The following is a 17,014-nucleotide window of genomic DNA, read 5'->3' on the forward strand; positions in this document are numbered from 1 at the left end:
ATGTAATGCGTACGGGCCGTTTCTTTATAATTAAATATTTTGTAGCATTTCTTTACTCGACTGCAAGGAGTTATGTACATGAGCTTATAAGTATGGCCAGTATTTTTTCACGCACTACGCATTGACAAAGTCAACCATTGGGCAACCTAAATTGTTTGGACCAAAACCCGGAAAAAACCAAATTTTAATGTGCACCGGAAACGTGTAAAAAATATACGAGGAAGAAAACAATATGAAAATTGAGCTGAATGTATGCGTAACTAAATCACACAATAGCAATAGCCGATACAGCAGATGTAACTGAATGTAATGTTGTAAAACCCGTGACCGCTTTAACAACTTCCATCAATCCTACAAATTTGTTCGTGAGGATTTTTTACAACGTCCCAAAGTACCGAGATGCTAAAAGTAACAAATAGTAAGTAAAATTCAACGGTTGTGAATGAATATTAACTCAATTTTCGATACAGATTACTCACAATTATATACACGCGTTTTTATTGAAGCTGTTTTGTTTCGAATTTTACTTACACATATTTATAAAACCAACTCGTTTAAAATCGGAATATTAAATCTAACTCGTTTGTACTACATAATATTGATGTATGCTAAAGAAACGTCTAGGGGTGCAATATTATTCGGCTTCCATCTTCTTCTTCTTTAACATAGTTAATAACAACACGCAATGTCCAGAGCATTCATACAACTATTGTCTGTTGTCAAAAACATAGTCGAGCCTTTAAAACTCGTGCATCAATTCGAACTTATTTACTAGTATTTTCGTTTCGTTGGATATAACGAATATATGAAAGTTTTTTAAATGTTGAAATATAGCACATTTTAATCGATTCCCGCGTTGCGGTATCGATTTACCTCGGACATTGACTGACTATTTGTGATTTGTTTTTAGAAAAAATCTATTAGTCAGTCCTGCATATGATGAGAAATATCTCGGGTCGTAAAGAACCGGCGGTTGGTCCAAAGGAAAACTTAAGGACTTTTTTATGTTTAGTGAGAAACAAGTAAAAAATACATGAATGAAAATTATATTAGCTAATAACGGGATACTAACTTTACAGAAATAAGATTAATTTTCCGTATTGAATGCAAATTCCTTAATTTCAAGTAAGCAACGACCGTACTCCTCCAAAATCATTAGTTCGGAAGTACGCATGCTGCAGCCACGCTTCATGCATTCATCTGCTTGTGCTACCATGCACTGAACGGTCGCTTCTATTACATCCATCGTCATAAAGTTGTGCGGCTGCTTGGTTGGGGGTAATTGAGACAAATCGGTATCCAGATATGAAGCAGATCGTTTCAGTCCCACCATATCTGAGCTAGAACGTCTAGTAGTGCCTTCGGCAGATTCCACTTTGTCAGGTATGATAAGAATGTTGCTATTGGATCCCTCCTCGACTGACTTTGTCGATGCATCGTTGGAAGAGTAGTACTCATAAACCATATCAAAATTTTCAGTATTGCGACAACCTGCGGAGTAATAAAAGTTATGCATCGCACCATTCATATTTATACCACCGTTTCTTTTACCAATTTGGAGCTATACTCTTCTTACCTACGCATTTACAATTGCTAGAACACGGTATTTTGCCTTCGTAACATTCGCAGTAATTTTTCAAACATCCAGACCGTTTGCAATTGCAGCCTTTCGTGTGTAGGCGCGTTCCATCATCAGTCGATCCGATTGATCCAATTTTCGGCCTATCATAAACGGTAAAGAAATATCGTTACTAATAAGTACCATTACTAGACGCTATGGGTACACGCAGCACATACTTAAAAGCATTAGGATTGCGCTCCAACGTTGAACGAACCGCTTTTTGGCGCTCATGGTCGTGATCGAACGTGTTGAAGCAATCTTTGCAGTTACAGTTGTAGCAATACTCCCCATTAGCGAAACAATCGCAGTACAGCTTCAAACACTGGGACTTTGTGCAATTACACGGTCTCTTTTTATATGCCTCCTCCGGAAATCCGAAGCTAGACGTGGTCAGTGTCCTCGAAACCTCTTTAGAAGCATCAGCCCCACCTTTGCCGACCGTGCTGGCATTCAATTGGGTCGGATGACCCAAATTTACCTTCACCGGTTCTACAACAAGCTGTTCCTGCTTTTGCACCACCACATGTGTACCACCTTCTTCGGCAGAGGTTGATGCACCATTTGAAGGAAGCTGTGACTTTTGCACCACTGTTTGTATGGTATTTAACTTTTTGCTAGCTTCTTTCGCTAGCACAATACGAGTGGTACCAGAGTTGGCCTTCGAGTTCAAAATAATCTTTCTACCAGCGGATAGAACGGACGGTTTGCCGATAGCTGTTGTGGTACTCGTTGGCATTGCCGCTAAGTTTGTAGTACCGTTGCGTATGACGAATGTTTTATTGTTTTGCATGACGAATTTCGATGGTCCTGGTTGGATGGTACCGGCGGAACTCGTCGTACAACCAGTGTTGATCACGGTAGAAGCAGCGGAACTCGAAATGATGCCACCTGTCTTACCTGGCGATTGCATCACTATCTTTTGCACGGCGGTAGCGGCTGGTCGCTGATTTAATAATCGCACATATTGTACTCCCTTCCCACCAGGCAGAGTGACCGCATGCAGCGGTGCATTAGCAGGTGTGATAATTCTTTTCGCTCCAGTGTTGGGGAAAGCAGGCTTTAAAATTACCTTTGACATTTCGTTTCCTCCAGTGTTCGGAATGGTTTTCATTATTTTAGTTGTTCCTGCCAATGGAACTGCTTGACCAACTGTTGGTTTAGTCATTCGTACCATCGTTCCTTGCAAACCCGAAGGTAAGGCTGTTGTTTGGGGTACCATTTTAATCGTACCTCCAGGAATCGTTTTCATCGTGATCGTTTTCATCGTTTTTAGCCCAGTTCCCGAAGACATTGATGTGTTTTGAGGCTGCATATGCGGCACCTGTGCTTTTGCATTAAGCACTATTCTATTGGTTGGATTTTGTTGAGATGTGGTGGTGGCATTAGAAACGGTAATTATTTTCTTCATCGCAGCAGGTTTGTTGGAAACGTTCATGATCATCGTGCCATCCGAGTTCAACAGTCGATAGGATGTTGTTGCCATCGTGGACGGCAAGGAGGATCGTGAAGTGTTCAGTAATTTCATCGGTGTTGTCGTAGTTGGTGCTATGGTAGTATGTGGTACCACCACCACTTTAGAAGAGGCGCGTTTCGTCGGGGAATTATTGCCAATCTTTAGCAAACCCGAAATAGACGCTGTATTTTTTAACGCTTGCATTGTTTTGCCACTGTCGGGTAGTTGAATTTTGCTGGGTTTTTCATCGTCTTCATAATGCTCGTACTCCTTAGAGTTGAATAAAAAAAAAACACATTAAACTAAGCATAAAACTTCGCATAAGATTGCTCCTTCTACCAGCAACTTGCCTCGTCAGTAGTCACCTCCGGATGGTTGGATTCTTCCACTAAATCTTCCAAATCGATACTCATGGTGCCATGTTCCAGTTCATCAGGATCGTCTTCCGTTGCATACTCTACTAAATCCTGTGAGTCGTTGTAGGGCTCATCCTCGATATCTCTCAAATCTTCCATTGTCGCAAAATGTGCCGGCTACCAAATGTGAAAAATACGATTTTAGTTTTCAACACCAATACGAACAGTCGCATTGAACCTCCTCTCGGTGTATGTCAGAATTTATACAAATGTCATCTGATACAAACTTTAGATAACTTAAAATAAACAAGTTTCTGTGCCAAACATGCTTGCAAACCCTATCGTCAGCCTTTATCTATCTTTCAACAAAAAAGAATGATTTTCACCATTCATCAAGATCCATTTTGAATCTTTTGAATTCAAATTCAAAACAAAAACAGCTTCTTTGCCATGCCCGGAACTGGGGGGAAGCTGTCCAGATGAATGATCGAAAGACTCACTGTGGGAAGTGGCATTTTTGACTGCATCGTTTTCGAGACGGTCTCGGTGAATGAAAACGGGCATGCCTACTTACCAACCAAGCGAATTATATGCTCAAATTTTACTGTGCGACACTATTTGTAATGCACGCGGTATTCTACTCCCAACAACTATATCCGTAGCAGTCAACATTATCAATTGCGCCCGTGCAATTTCTATATGTTTTCCTTTGCACTGGGTTATGCAGTAGCAACGTCCTAACTCACGTCACAAGTATTACCAACCGAATTGTTTCAATTGCACAAACTATATTGCAATTCATCTCGATACCTCCTGCAGTTGCGTCACGGGAAACTAGTCATTGGTTAAATTCATAACTTTGAAACCTGGTCGGTTTTTCATCATCAGTTTTTCACCCAAAACGACGCGTGTGTATTTACACTCTGGAGCGTTTCTGACACCCACTCCACTCGCACAAACTATGAGGGACCGTACTTTGCATAACTTACCGTCTGATCCTACGGGCGAATGCAGGCGTTTAAAGGCAAATGGAAAAATAATTTTTAAAATCAAATTTTTATTCCTCCGTTTTTATTCGCTGTGTTTAATTCTTTTTTGATGCTGTGTCGTGATGTCAAAATCCTACGAGCAGTTTGATCATTTGTTCGAGCAGGTCGCTTCAATCGGGCATCTAGACCAAGGTTATTAGAGAGTAGGCAGCGGGGGAAACTTTGCTCTAGCAGTTGCAGTACGCTAACGATGCTCAAAACTTTATCCAAATCCATGGAATAGTTGTGTCCTCTACCTCAATATGGACTTTAAAAAAGCCTATTCGCTTTTCCTATTACTATCCTCTAGGGACGATTAAGCGATACAATGTCTGCCCTAATTTTAGTAATGTTTTAATATTTTTTTGTAAATACATTGGTGCGCTCTACGAGGGTTTCGTTTGAACGCACAAAGATTGGTCAATCTTTTTCGAGCTGCTTTTTGCCATAGTGTGCGTAGGGTTTGCCATCAAACCATCGTACGGTCTAATCGTATCTTTATTCTATGCAATTTCCGTATCTGTATTAAAAGTTGATGACTGAATAATTGTTGATCTACAAGTTTTCCCCAATTTTTCTATGATAGTACACCCATCGTTTCATGGCCTTAATTATCATTGAGCCTTGATTTTGCGATGTCGATGGAGATGGAATTATTAGCCCATAGTGTGTACTACTTGAACCCATCAGCATAATTTGGAACCACAGTTTATGCGTAAAGCTCAGCCAGTAAATGTAAAGTAAACGTACGCCAATCACAAAATCTATTCAATGCCAAGATTAAGATGCACTACAAGTTTTCCATTGTTTAGCTTTTACTACAATAAATTATACCTTTCTAAATTTGTCTGTTGCTAGAACATATTGTATTCAATCGAATGTTACCAAAAAGTGCGTTAAGAATATGGGTCAAAAAATTTCAAACAGCTTAGGTTTTGCGCACGCGCAAAACCCATTCGATGAACCATGTCCATGTGGATGATGTTGCATCATTAGCAGCAAACATAGTTTCATCTGAAGATCAGTGCGGGGGTATCAGTAAAAAGTTAATATTTGTGTGAATCCACGTGAGAATAAATCCACGGGACCAAGGTGTAACGGATATGGAAGCTAAGTGTGGCTATTGTGGCGTACAGGCTAAATTAAAGTGTGCTGGTTGCCAGCAAGTACATTACTGCAATTCTGATCATCAGAAGAAACATTGGCGTGCGAAGCACAAACATGAATGCGATAAACCATACGAGGTGACGATTGTTTCCTGATTCCGGTTCGCTTAGCGCTTCGTTTCATAGATTAACGGTTCCATAATTCTAAGCAGGCAAATGACTATTCAATGGCATAGTTTGACACATTTTACACGAAACCAGGCTGTCTCATTATTCCCTGTCGCTGCGGGATTCTATAAATGAAATTTAAAAATAGAAAACCAGAATTGATACGAATAGGTGTAAGAAATATCATAGCGCAAAGGTGGTTGTAACTATGTAGCTTTCGATTCTTGCGCGATAGGTCTTTGATGAGAATATTTGATAAGACTGGAAACAACTTTTGGGTGTCCCGGGTTTAAAACTGCACTACATTGTAGTTGCATTTTATATTCTTTTCTATTTTATTAACAGCTAACGAGGAATGATGGCATTGGCCGGCACATTGTAGCAACAAAGGTGATTCAAAAGGACACCGTGCTGTTTTCGGAAAAACCGTTGGTCATAGGTCCTAAATGGAATTTGGACGAATACGAGCAACGATCCACTATCGTACCGTGCATTGGATGTTTTGCTGACTGCAGCTTGGGACAATTTTACTGTGAACTTTGTCGGTGGCCAGCGTGTAAACCAAACTGTCCTGGATTGATTAACACAAACTTGCATTGTCTCGAGTGTGGAATATTACGATTTGGCCGTCCACCGAAACCTGGCGACGATCCGGAAACTTTCTTTGACTATTACCGATACGATGCAATTTTGGTGTTAAAATGTTTGGCGATACAGATTTGCAATCCGAGTTTATTCGAGCAAATCACCAACCTCGACAGCCATTATGAGGCACGCAAAAACACTCGTTACTACGCTGATGCGGACGAACGAATCGTCTCCTATTTGTTCCGCAACTTTCTGGATCCGTTACAAACGCTGGAACGTAAAGAGGATAAAGTCGTACTGAAGGAATGCGATCGGAAAACGGTGCACATGATCAGCGGAATACTGGAGGTGAACGCAATGGTTATTCCTTTGTCGAATGGTAGAGAAATTTGTGGCCTTTACCCAATGGGTTGCATGCTAGAGCACAACTGTATGCCAAACTCATTCTACACATTTGACTGTTCGAAAGGAATGAAACTCACGTTCAAATCAGGCCGGGACATCCGAAAAGGTACGTAATACGCCACGTCCAATGGAAAGTATGTCATATTTACTAAAAAAAGCTTTTGCCATATCGTGCAGGGGAACATCTAACGACCACTTACACACATTCGTTGTGGGGAACGCAGCTTCGCAGGGACCATCTGAGGACGAACAAATACTTTGCCTGCAAATGTGACCGCTGCTCTGACCCAACTGAGTTGGGCACATTTTTGAGCGCGCTGCGCTGTATGGGCATAGAAAATGCGCCTTGCGGAGGCTTCCAGCTACCGATACATCCGCTTAGCGAGACTAGCGATTGGAAGTGTAACCAATGTCCGGTACAAGTATCAAACGATCAAGTCAACTTTCTAATGTCCAAAATTGGGGAAGAGGTCGATGATGTGATGGGTCGTAAATCATCAGTAAAGGAGTTCGAGGATCTCATTCACAAGCTGGACAATTTTCTTCATCCCAATCATTTTCACCTTCAAACACTAAAACATTCGTTGATTCAAATGTACGGACATTTCCCCGGCCATCGTTTGCATGAGCTTTCCGATGCAGTGTTGCTTAGAAAATTGCAAATGTGCCGCGAGATGATGTCGATCATCGATGTGTTGGACCCGGACTCGTTTCGATTGACCCTATACGCTGGAGTTGTATTGTTAGAACAACAAGCAGCCTTGGTAGAACTGAACAAACGGCACAACCGTGCCGCAGATTCCCTTGAAAAATATAATCTCGGTGAAGCTGCACAGTGTCTGGTACGAGCTAAGTCCATTTTGCAAAACGAAATGGGAACACTTCAGGGTAAGAAACTTATGGAGAAAATAGAAAGGGCATTTGAAAATATTAATGCGCAAACTGATAGTGCGTAAAGATCATGTACTGTGTTTTCTTCTTTTCAATCGTTTGTTTTTATCCAATTCTGCCAATTATTTCAATAAATATGTTATGAATTAAATACTAATGTTAAGTAAAACTTTGATGAGTTATTTTTTTGTTCTTTCCACATTGTAATTAGTTAGCTCATGTTTACCTTCAATGTACGCTCTAATACACAACTTGTTTTATTGATAAGAAGCATTATAGAATTATGTATATAGTTTGTTGCTGCTGACACGCAGATTCGTAAGTAAAGTAAATGTTCTGCGGTATAACGTAAATCGTCTGTGTGAAGGTGACACATTTGTAGTTTGTTGTGAATAGTTACGATGGCTATCTGTACATCATTTACAAAAATTCGTCCGGTTCGCGAGGAGCATCAAGATCGCGATATTGAATAACTGGTCGATAGTCGGAGCCTCCCATTCTAAAAAAATATAATTTTTCGATATTAGTTAGTGGGTGTTGGCTATATAAACGATTTCTTAAAAGTTTTGTTATTGCAGGAAATTACGGCTCTTTGTCGTATTGTCGAACGATACGAGCTTTGATACGCATTTGCTTTTTACACCACCGTCCACCATGAATAAAAACAACATTTAATTATCGCATGCAATTACTGGCACATTTAAATCATTTTATTTGTTTTTTATTCATTTTTTATTATTTAAAAATACATGAACCGAAAGAAAAATAATAATTACGAAAGTTTGAAAGCAAACTTCCAGACTTTGTCAAATGTTTAACCATGTTACAGGAGTTGGCAAAATGTGATTTTAAGGTCCGCGGTGCTGTCTTTTTTTTCTATATGAAAATTGGTACTCGAATCATACCTAGAAAAAACTATCATTGAAATTCGGCATATCTAAGTCGCTATATGCTATGATCGGTCGTCGAGGGTCCACCGCTGTGTCTCTGTGTTACAAAGCCGCAAGATCAATGTCGACCGCATCAAGCAGCACAAAAAAGGGAACAAGTTGGCCGAAGAAGGAAGTAGATTTAGAGCAGATCACCAGATGCCATTGTTCACATCAAAAGCCAAATGGCGGAAAAGAAAAAAAGAAGAAAAACAATATACACAGTCAGTGATGATCAGTGATAACACGTGGACAAAAATGAAATTTATGACTTGAAGCATATGTTGAATCACAGACGAATTGCTAAAAATAGCTTACTGAATGTAAAACTATTTTAGTATTCAAAAATTATGCTGGTTTATTTTCGCACTCCACCGTAATATTCATTAATACACATTCGACTATATCACGGCAAGTCTCGTATTTTTTGTAAAAAGAAAAAAATAAATTCAAATGTAAGAAATTACCTTCCTCCTCGACCAAAGCCAGCGCGTCCGCGAGGATTTGGGGCCATCATTGGTGCTGCAGCATAAGCCGCATACATGGGCGCATAGCTGTGGGACATACCGAATGGTTGGCTGCGATAGCTAGAAACGGACGGGTGTACATGGTTAAACCGGTGCATATACATTTAAACGATGTGGGTTTTGCGGTGAACACACTTACCCCGGTCCAGGAGCACTAGCTGGGGCGGCGGATGTTGTGCCTTCCGCTCCGGGTTTTTTTGTGTTGCCTGGGTGTTCCGGTAGCTGAGGTCGTTTTGCATCTTTGAGATAGTTGTTGAAGTATTCTACTTCTTTACGCACTTCTTCTACCTTTTCGGCATGCTTATTGAAAATATGCTTTCGCACAAAATCGGGACCTTTGAATTTTTTACCTGACAACGGACACAACCACTTATCCTTCGCTAGCTCTTGGGTGTTCGCCGTGATGAATTTTTCCACTTCTACTTCGGCATCCTTCGCACCGAGCTTCTTCATTTCGGCTTCCTCTAGATCGACCATTCTGGTAAGGAAAGAAGCCATTTTGCCTTCGAATGTGCGAATGTATTCCTGAATTTCGTTGCATGTCACCTTGCTTTGTGAAGGTGGTCCACGAGCGTGAATAATGCCGCAACGGTTGGGCATTTCGTCTTCGTACGGATATTCGCAGTGATTATAGAAATCAACCGAATGGACCACACGCAAGTAAAGGATCAACCTATCAAGCACTTCAATCAGCTGTGGATCTCGCTCAATCAACTCGCCCTCCGAAATCTTCTTGCTGTCTTCCGATAAGCCTAGCAGCTCTTCCTCTTCGGCCGACGCCTCTTCGATCAAATAGTCGGTAATGTTTTGTAATACAGGATTTTTCGACTGCAAACCAAACGATTCTACCGGCGGAATGCCAGCACCATTGTTGGTTGCATTATCTCCCACAGTGGATGGATTTTCTTTCCACAACCCCCACTTGTCATCCAAGTTGTGGGCTATCTTGGCGCCCAGTTTGATATCGCTCCGGACGACCGTTTTGTGACAAGTGATCCCATTTACTGGGCGTACGCGTCTGCTTAAATCCTTGTTCACTATCGCGCCAAGCTCACAGTCTCTCAGTCGTATGTTGTTCAAATTCCAACAGATTTCCTTGATGTTAACTTCACGCTTGAAAGTAACCCAACCCCGTCGGAACCAACGTCTTTCCAGGAGAGGATCTGCGATAGCCACACGAAGAAATCCATTATATCGACGACACATAGCCTCTACCTCGGCCTTTGTGATGGATGGTGCCAAATTTCGCAGGAAAATTGAACTCGTACGATGCAGGGCTCGGGATCCACCATCGGCAGGAGTGTCTTTAACCAAATCGATGGTTTCGGCTTTCTGCTGATTGTCTACTTCCTTGTCCTTCGCCAACGTTTCATCGTTCAGTTTCTTTTCTTCGCCAGCAGCATCAGACACTTCCTGGTCTTTGGAAGTTTCCTCCGATTCGGAACACTCTTTACCCTTGCTTGATCCATCCTCGTTATCCGCCTCCATGTTTACATCTTCGCTAGAGCGTTCATACTTTTCTTCGTCTGCTTCCTTGCGTTCAACGGCAACATCATCGTTCTCTGTAGAATGTGAAGTTTTTACTTCTTCCTGCAGTTTTGAATTTTCTTCATTATCCTTGTCTTCCTTCGCCAGATGCTCATCCTTTTCTTCCTCAGAATCACTGGATGAAGAAGAAGATGTGGACGATGAACTTGAACCAGAATCGGAACGACTTCGCTTCTTTCTACTGTTTTCAGATTCATTTTTGTGATGTAATTCTTCACTTTCCCCATCATCAACTTCCCGTTCCGTTGTCTTATGCTCGTTTAAATTTTCCTTGCCATGCTTCTCATCATCATCATCATCCGCGAATGTAGATCGATCTTCGTTGTTGTTTGATTTGCCATTCCTCGTCATTTCTTCGTCAACGTTCTCCTCAATGCCACCGTCATGCTTAGTAACATCGTCCTCCTTCTTAACGATTATCTCTTTTGTTGATAAATCAACCTTCGTTTCAGGTTTTGCTTTATCAGTGTTCTGTAAACCAGCCACTTTGGTTGTCGGATCAACTGCCAGAGGCTTTTCATCCAGTACTTTTAAATCCTCCTCTGTTCCGCCTTCCAGTTTGATGACAACCGTATCCAGCAGGCGGAGCAATGCATCGCTGTTGGAAGCATCAACGGATACTTTCGCGACATCTTTTGAGTTTAATAGATCCAAAAATACTTCACACCGATGCTGAAAAGAAAAACAAGTACGTTTAGCGTCAAGTAATATACGCAGTACTATCCCGTTCTCCTTGAGTTGCCTACCTTAAGGAAAGATAACTGTTCTTCCTTTCGTTTCTGTGATTCTTCGGGATGATATTTGATTTTGAACCTGTATATTGTTTGAATAAATATATACAAGAACAACATTAATAATCCATAGATTCAAAACATCAACAACAAAATAACCTTAAATATATCGCCTGAAGGATAATAATTCTGCAGATAATAAGCAATAATATTCTACTCAGTACCTGAGCCATATCAGAAGGTCCCTATATGCTTAACCATCGCAGTTTCCGTATCAAACAATTAACGACTATTTAAAATCATTGCCGTACCATTGCTTAAATCGGGGTTTAGATTTGATTATTATTATTAGACACTATTACTATTACTGAATTATCTACAACGGACATGAAATAGATTATTCCTCTGAATTTAGCTTGTAAAACAGAATAAAGTTCTACTATTAAACAAAACACCATCATTCACAATAAGCATATTATCCCTACGTTTTCCTTTCTTAAGTATGGCGTTGCAGCATTCAGGGCTGTGATAAGTAATAGTTCATGAAGTTTTGATTTGTACACATAATGTTAAAATAGTAAATACCTCTTCGTTCGAATTTGGTTTGCTTAACTCATTTGTGTGTTGTTATCCATGGAGCGGTAGTAGTATTGAACGCGTAGCTTTTATATTGCATACCGAACAGCGAGACAACCGAATTCCATTGGCGCAATTATCGCTTTCATATTGAGCATTGTATGTATTACGCGGAGGTATAAGGTAAGGAAGTGTAGAGAATGAAACACTGGCATTGCTCGCCCGTGTTAAACCGTATGTTCCTAATCTTGAACTCCTAACGAAGGCCATACTTTGACGAGTTTAAAAAATTCGCGGCGGCGGACAAACGTAACCTATTCGCTATTCTGTAAACTAGCATCGTTTCGTACGTGCGATCTGGGTTGACAGATGGAGCTTACGAGAGGGATGCGGTCTGATGTAAGCTACAGTACAAACCAACGATTGTACAGTTTTTTACAACTACTTTTCAGCATGGTATTGCCAATAATGCACGCCAATGCATTGCCAATAATGCAATAATGCAATATGGGTGGTACTATAGTGCCTCATTCAAGCAATACAAAAAGTGTTGCAGAAAACTATCGGTTGGATGCCAACTGCACATACTACTGACGGCAAACGATCAACGCTGTTAGGGAGAAAATATGATTAGAAATGTATATCGTAAGCAAACGAACATTGAACACAATGGTTACAAATTCGTGCAGGCATTGATCTCAAAACTAACCCAATTGTCGTCATGGTAGATCGTTGGGAGTATGCAACCGATTTCCGTTGCAAGAAATCAATACATATATACTACCAATCGATCGATCATGAGACGGAAGGAAATGTGTCATACCATTCTTCGTCCTTATGTGCCACGAAAAACTCGTTCATCTGTTGACGCCTAAATTCGAGCTTGTATTCGTTATACTTCGTAATTGCATCAGAATCGGATATGGAATCATCCTGTGTGGCAAGAAATTGTTTCAGCGTCATCATGCAAGGTTGTGTTTGCATATCTCCCGACGCTGCCGGTTCTCTGTAGTAGGAAACATAATAAAGGAAATACCGGGTAGTACCATCTTCACAATAACACATGGCAGTTCAATATTTACCTTTGATGGGATGCTGCTTGATGACCGTAAGGTCCAACTGCTGGATGCATTCCGAAATGGTCATGTGAATATCCATACATGCCGTAACCATCATGCGCTGAAAATGTTTGTGGAAAGGTGTAAATTTAGCTCAATCCTGTTCGTAAATGATACGCAAGAATGCCATCATGAATGATAGTATCCTTTTATCAGAATGTATGTTATCTATTATCAAACGATGGCCCCCTCTTCAACTACCAAAAATATATTATGCTTCAAAATTGAACCATAATAGGAGCCGGGAAGAGCCAGTGTTTGAAACAATTTATATTATACTACTTTCCAACAGCTAAATAAGAAAAATCTACCTCCAAATCTGTGTCGACCTTCGTCACCCCAAGCATCACCACGCATACGTTTAACCGTAGGTCCTTCTCGAGCTGGTGAATAGCCACGATCCCGGGGAGGTGGTCTATAATCCCGGTAATCCTGTCGAGGGCGCACCCTGCAAGAGCAATTTTTGGTAACAGTTGTGTCGATTACCATCGTAAAATATTACATTACCGATCGGGCCACTCATCTCTTCCGCGTGAACGATCTGGTCGGTCGGCTCCACGTCCGTAGCTATCTCCTCCACCTCCAGCACTGCGCTCTCCACGGAATTTATCTCGACGTTTCCGGTCATATTCGTCATCCGAGTCACCCATTTCCTTTATTTGATTGAGAGTTTACGCGGAATGTGCTGCTTGTTCAAACGAATCGGGTGAAAATGCTGCAAAGAAAGAATGGAAGTTTCAAGAACATGACATAAATACATAACCTCAAATTGAACTGCTTCAACCCATTAACAGTTCATATGAATAGAAAATCATTTATAACACTATATGATATCGAACTCATAACCACGTAAACTGAGTAGCTTATAAAACAAACGTAAACATGCCACAAGCCATGTTTAAATACGTCGCTTTTCTGGGGTCGCTTCAATCCGAAAGTATGTCAAACGCAAGCGTCCCTAAAAGTAATCATGATTTCTTTTCTGCAGTTAACCAAAGAATACAGGAAGGAGACCGAGTTACGTTCGTGTGTTAAGCACTACTTTCTAGTTGTACTCACCGGTCGATGTGGTAAATTTACTTACTACTGTGTTTTGCAAGAATTTGGAAGAGAAATCTTTTCCGAGAACTCCGAGCCAAAACTCACCGGCGTCACCAAAGTGTGTACATAGGAGTAGGTCTCGTAGCTTTTTGCAGCTCTATAACCCACACAACAAAAATTACATTCAAGGTGTACGGAGTAAGGTATGCGAGTGCATTTACACAGCGCTGTCAAATGTCTCAATTATGGTATAAAATAAGCAGCTGCACAGATATTCTGTTTATCCAAGGGCAATTTTTCAAAAGGTCACCTGAAAAGATGAATAGTACTTTTTGTGATAGCAAACTTTGTGGCAACCAAATGAAATATTTCGTCCAATTGAATGTGCACAGAACTTTACAGTAAAGGCAAGTTGCTAGAATTTTAAAGCAGCCCTTAAACAGCGAATGCCGTAAATGTGATTAGTCTTTGTGCCAGTGGAACCGATGTACTAAGCACCTGGAGAGCCTTCAGAGGAATAGATTTATGACAAAACGCACTGCCTTACGCAGGAATGTTTCCATGCACTGACTCCAATTTTGGACTGAGGTGCACCAAACAAAACTCATCGTCATGGTAGCTGGTTGAAATATTAGATAATATGAAAGTTAATCTCTAGTATAAAAATTCAATGGTTAATTAGATTCGTCATGTGAGGTCTGATTCTTGACGATAAGCATAAGGATCCCTAAATCTCCGACATTACAGTCCGACATTTGCAGTGGTTGCAGCAATTTATAGTCAAAGTTGAAAACGAATAGGACGAGAGAATTGGTTTTCGAAAATGACTTTACTAAATAAGCCAGTTGCTTCCTGAAAACGAGCACAATCACCAACATACTTGACGATCCCGGTGTTTTTTAAAATTTATTTCTGATTTCTTATGTAAATTGGGCGTATTCAAAGTGTTCTCGACTATTTCACTCTAGATATGATATTTTTTATATCATCCTTCATGGCAATAAGCGTCCAGCGTCATCTCGTTTAGCCATCCGCACACTCCTTTTTTCTAATCCTATTTACTAGGCCAGATCTGGGTGAATCGTGTATCGCTCGTTAAGAATTTAGGAGCATGGAGCTACCTAAGCTAAGTTACCTTAACGCTCCGCCACTTCTGCGAGATGATTGCCAGGACTTGACAAACTCTTGGTATTGTAAAACATATTGCATGCGACTTTTCCAATCCACGGTCCACATGTCAGGTGCGTAGCCACGACCCTCTTGCAATTCGCTATTACCATGTCCAAACCCTGTTCAGTGCATGCCTCTTGCTCGATCGTATTGATGCTCTTTCCATACAATTCTCGATCCCATGTAATTAACCAGCCCTTCCCTTCGTATTCGTCTTTCCTTATTCATCTATAGACGCCATAATTCAGCCGGTCGCAAAGGTCCTCAGTTGCGTGCACAACGCTCATCTAATCCCTCGTCTTCTTTCACCTTCAGTATTCCGTTCCAGATAACGATCCACTCTACGCTATACTCAAGCATAATATGATCCGGTCCGGTCGGGGATGTCAAATCTAATCCATACACAGATATTGAAGAAAATCCTAGCTTTTCGAGCTTCACTACCAGAATGGGATAAGACACTTAATCGAAGGCTATCTTAATGTTGGTGTATATAGTACCAACCAGGGAGTCCAGATTTCGCCAGAATTAGCACGAATGGAAAATAGAAAGCATTAAAGACAAGAAATGATCCGGTCTCTCCTAAGAACCTTTAAGAACGCTGCTTGTTAGTACGGGCTCTAAGCATCAAGTACGTTTTTTTAATTCTGTCGCATGCTTTTAACACAGTCCTCTGCTCTACTCTGAACACAATTAATTTCGGCACTACTGTAAAAATGCCTAGCAGGACATTCTGAAAGCAATAAACACATGATAACAATCACTTGCGTGCGATCGTGCGAAGACCGATACACCGCTCGCTACCAATACACCGCTGGGCCGTCGAATTGTAAAAAGTATGTAACCATAAATGTATATATATATCAACTTTATGTATATTTAGAAAGTACATCTTGATAATCGAAGTAAATGTATTGAAAAATGAAAAAAGGAAAAGAAGAGTGAACTTAAAATTATAATTTCCTGATGTACTTCCCAGAGCGAACAGATTTTTATCCTATGTATTACCTCTGGTTTTAAAGATCAGTCCTGTTACGGACTGCTTACGGGCCGTTTTGCCTGGCACACTCTATCCTGGAATATGCTAGCGCTGTTTGGAATCCTTCTTACATTCAAGGTGGGCCTAGAATCACGCAGAGGTATTCTTACCAATGGGTTTTCAACGCTATTACAGACTCCAACTCCCGCCCGCTCATGAAACCATTTGCCATTGAAACCTTGCCTACTGGTTCTACGGATGATCCTGATATGCTTTTCGCAATTTGGTTATATGTTCTTTCCGGTTCACTCCGTCGTTGTGATCCGTTGGCTGTGGAAGCCCGTCACATATTGTATTGTTTTAATGATCCTCTCCTCATGTTTTTTTAAGATGGTTTGACCATTTTTTTCTTATGTTTGAATATAACTCATTCTTAGCTTCTTTTCGTTCTCGTGCTCGTTCTCAATTGCAATGTCTACTAGCTTCCCTTTTTGTTATTCCTTTTACTGGTTGTTTGTCTTAGTTTATTGACTTTGTTCTACTATCATTGATATTGTATTATTTTAGTTTATACTATTCAGTCGTAACGGCAAATTAAACAGTACGTACGACAGCACGCAGGACTGACTATCCAGCTACGGGTAAATAAAGTCATAGAAAGCCAGAAATGGCAGGCCTAGACCTCTTTGAGATTGTTGTGCCGATTAAGAAGAACGCCTGATTAATATTTAATAAATAATATTAATGATAACAAGAATAACAATAATAAAATAAGTAAT

General features: G+C 40.6%; 3 protein-coding genes across 3 annotated transcripts; 1 reads left to right on the forward strand and 2 right to left on the reverse strand.

Annotated features, from left to right (window-relative positions):
• Positions 1–1,087: 1,087 nt before the first annotated feature.
• Positions 1,088–3,589, reverse strand: LOC128707045 (protein lin-54 homolog). Its single transcript, XM_053801990.1, has 4 exons — positions 3,425–3,589; positions 1,798–3,344; positions 1,577–1,722; positions 1,088–1,491 (listed from the first exon to the last, which is right to left on the reverse strand). Exons 1-4 carry the CDS (start codon positions 3,587–3,589, stop codon positions 1,088–1,090), a joined length of 2,262 nt encoding a protein of 753 aa, XP_053657965.1.
• A 1,972-nt stretch (positions 3,590–5,561) lies between these two features.
• Positions 5,562–7,681, forward strand: LOC128707464 (SET domain-containing protein SmydA-8). The gene is made up of 3 exons (XM_053802415.1): positions 5,562–5,702; positions 6,078–6,831; positions 6,903–7,681. The coding sequence occupies exons 1-3, from the start codon at positions 5,562–5,564 to the stop codon at positions 7,679–7,681; spliced, it is 1,674 nt and encodes a 557-aa protein (XP_053658390.1).
• Positions 7,682–8,521: 840 nt separating this feature from the next.
• Positions 8,522–13,695, reverse strand: LOC128710353 (serrate RNA effector molecule homolog). The gene is made up of 8 exons (XM_053805407.1): positions 13,553–13,695; positions 13,357–13,493; positions 13,010–13,106; positions 12,751–12,933; positions 11,367–11,433; positions 9,212–11,292; positions 9,013–9,132; positions 8,522–8,603 (listed from the first exon to the last, which is right to left on the reverse strand). Exons 1-8 carry the CDS (start codon positions 13,693–13,695, stop codon positions 8,522–8,524), a joined length of 2,910 nt encoding a protein of 969 aa, XP_053661382.1.
• Positions 13,696–17,014: the final 3,319 nt, after the last annotated feature.

The sequence above is a fragment of the Anopheles marshallii genome, chromosome 2 (assembly GCF_943734725.1).
Source record: "Anopheles marshallii chromosome 2, idAnoMarsDA_429_01, whole genome shotgun sequence".
Classification (NCBI taxonomy): Eukaryota; Metazoa; Arthropoda; class Insecta; order Diptera; family Culicidae; genus Anopheles; species Anopheles marshallii.

What these genes read in the sequence shown, in the direction of transcription:
- LOC128707045 (XM_053801990.1), bottom strand. Translation starts at nt 3,589, where the DNA reads ATGGAAGATTTGAGAGATATCGAGGATGAGCCCTACAACGACTCACAG. An exon ending in CGGAGGTGACTACTGACGAG is followed by an intron (nt 3,345 to 3,424) that starts GCAAGTTGCTGG and finishes TTCAACTCTAAG; the next exon opens with GAGTACGAGCATTATGAAGA. An exon ending in CGCAATCCTAATGCTTTTAA is followed by an intron (nt 1,723 to 1,797) that starts GTATGTGCTGCG and finishes CGTTTATGATAG; the next exon opens with GCCGAAAATTGGATCAATCG.
- LOC128707464 (XM_053802415.1), top strand. Translation starts at nt 5,562, where the DNA reads ATGGAAGCTAAGTGTGGCTATTGTGGCGTACAGGCTAAATTAAAGTGT. An exon ending in AATGCGATAAACCATACGAG is followed by an intron (nt 5,703 to 6,077) that starts GTGACGATTGTT and finishes TTTTATTAACAG; the next exon opens with CTAACGAGGAATGATGGCAT. An exon ending in AGGCCGGGACATCCGAAAAG is followed by an intron (nt 6,832 to 6,902) that starts GTACGTAATACG and finishes CATATCGTGCAG; the next exon opens with GGGAACATCTAACGACCACT.
- LOC128710353 (XM_053805407.1), bottom strand. Translation starts at nt 13,695, where the DNA reads ATGGGTGACTCGGATGACGAATATGACCGGAAACGTCGAGATAAATTC. An exon ending in AGAGATGAGTGGCCCGATCG is followed by an intron (nt 13,494 to 13,552) that starts GTAATGTAATAT and finishes TTGCTCTTGCAG; the next exon opens with GGTGCGCCCTCGACAGGATT. An exon ending in GGCTTTGGTCGAGGAGGAAG is followed by an intron (nt 8,604 to 9,012) that starts GTAATTTCTTAC and finishes TTTGTAACACAG; the next exon opens with AGACACAGCGGTGGACCCTC.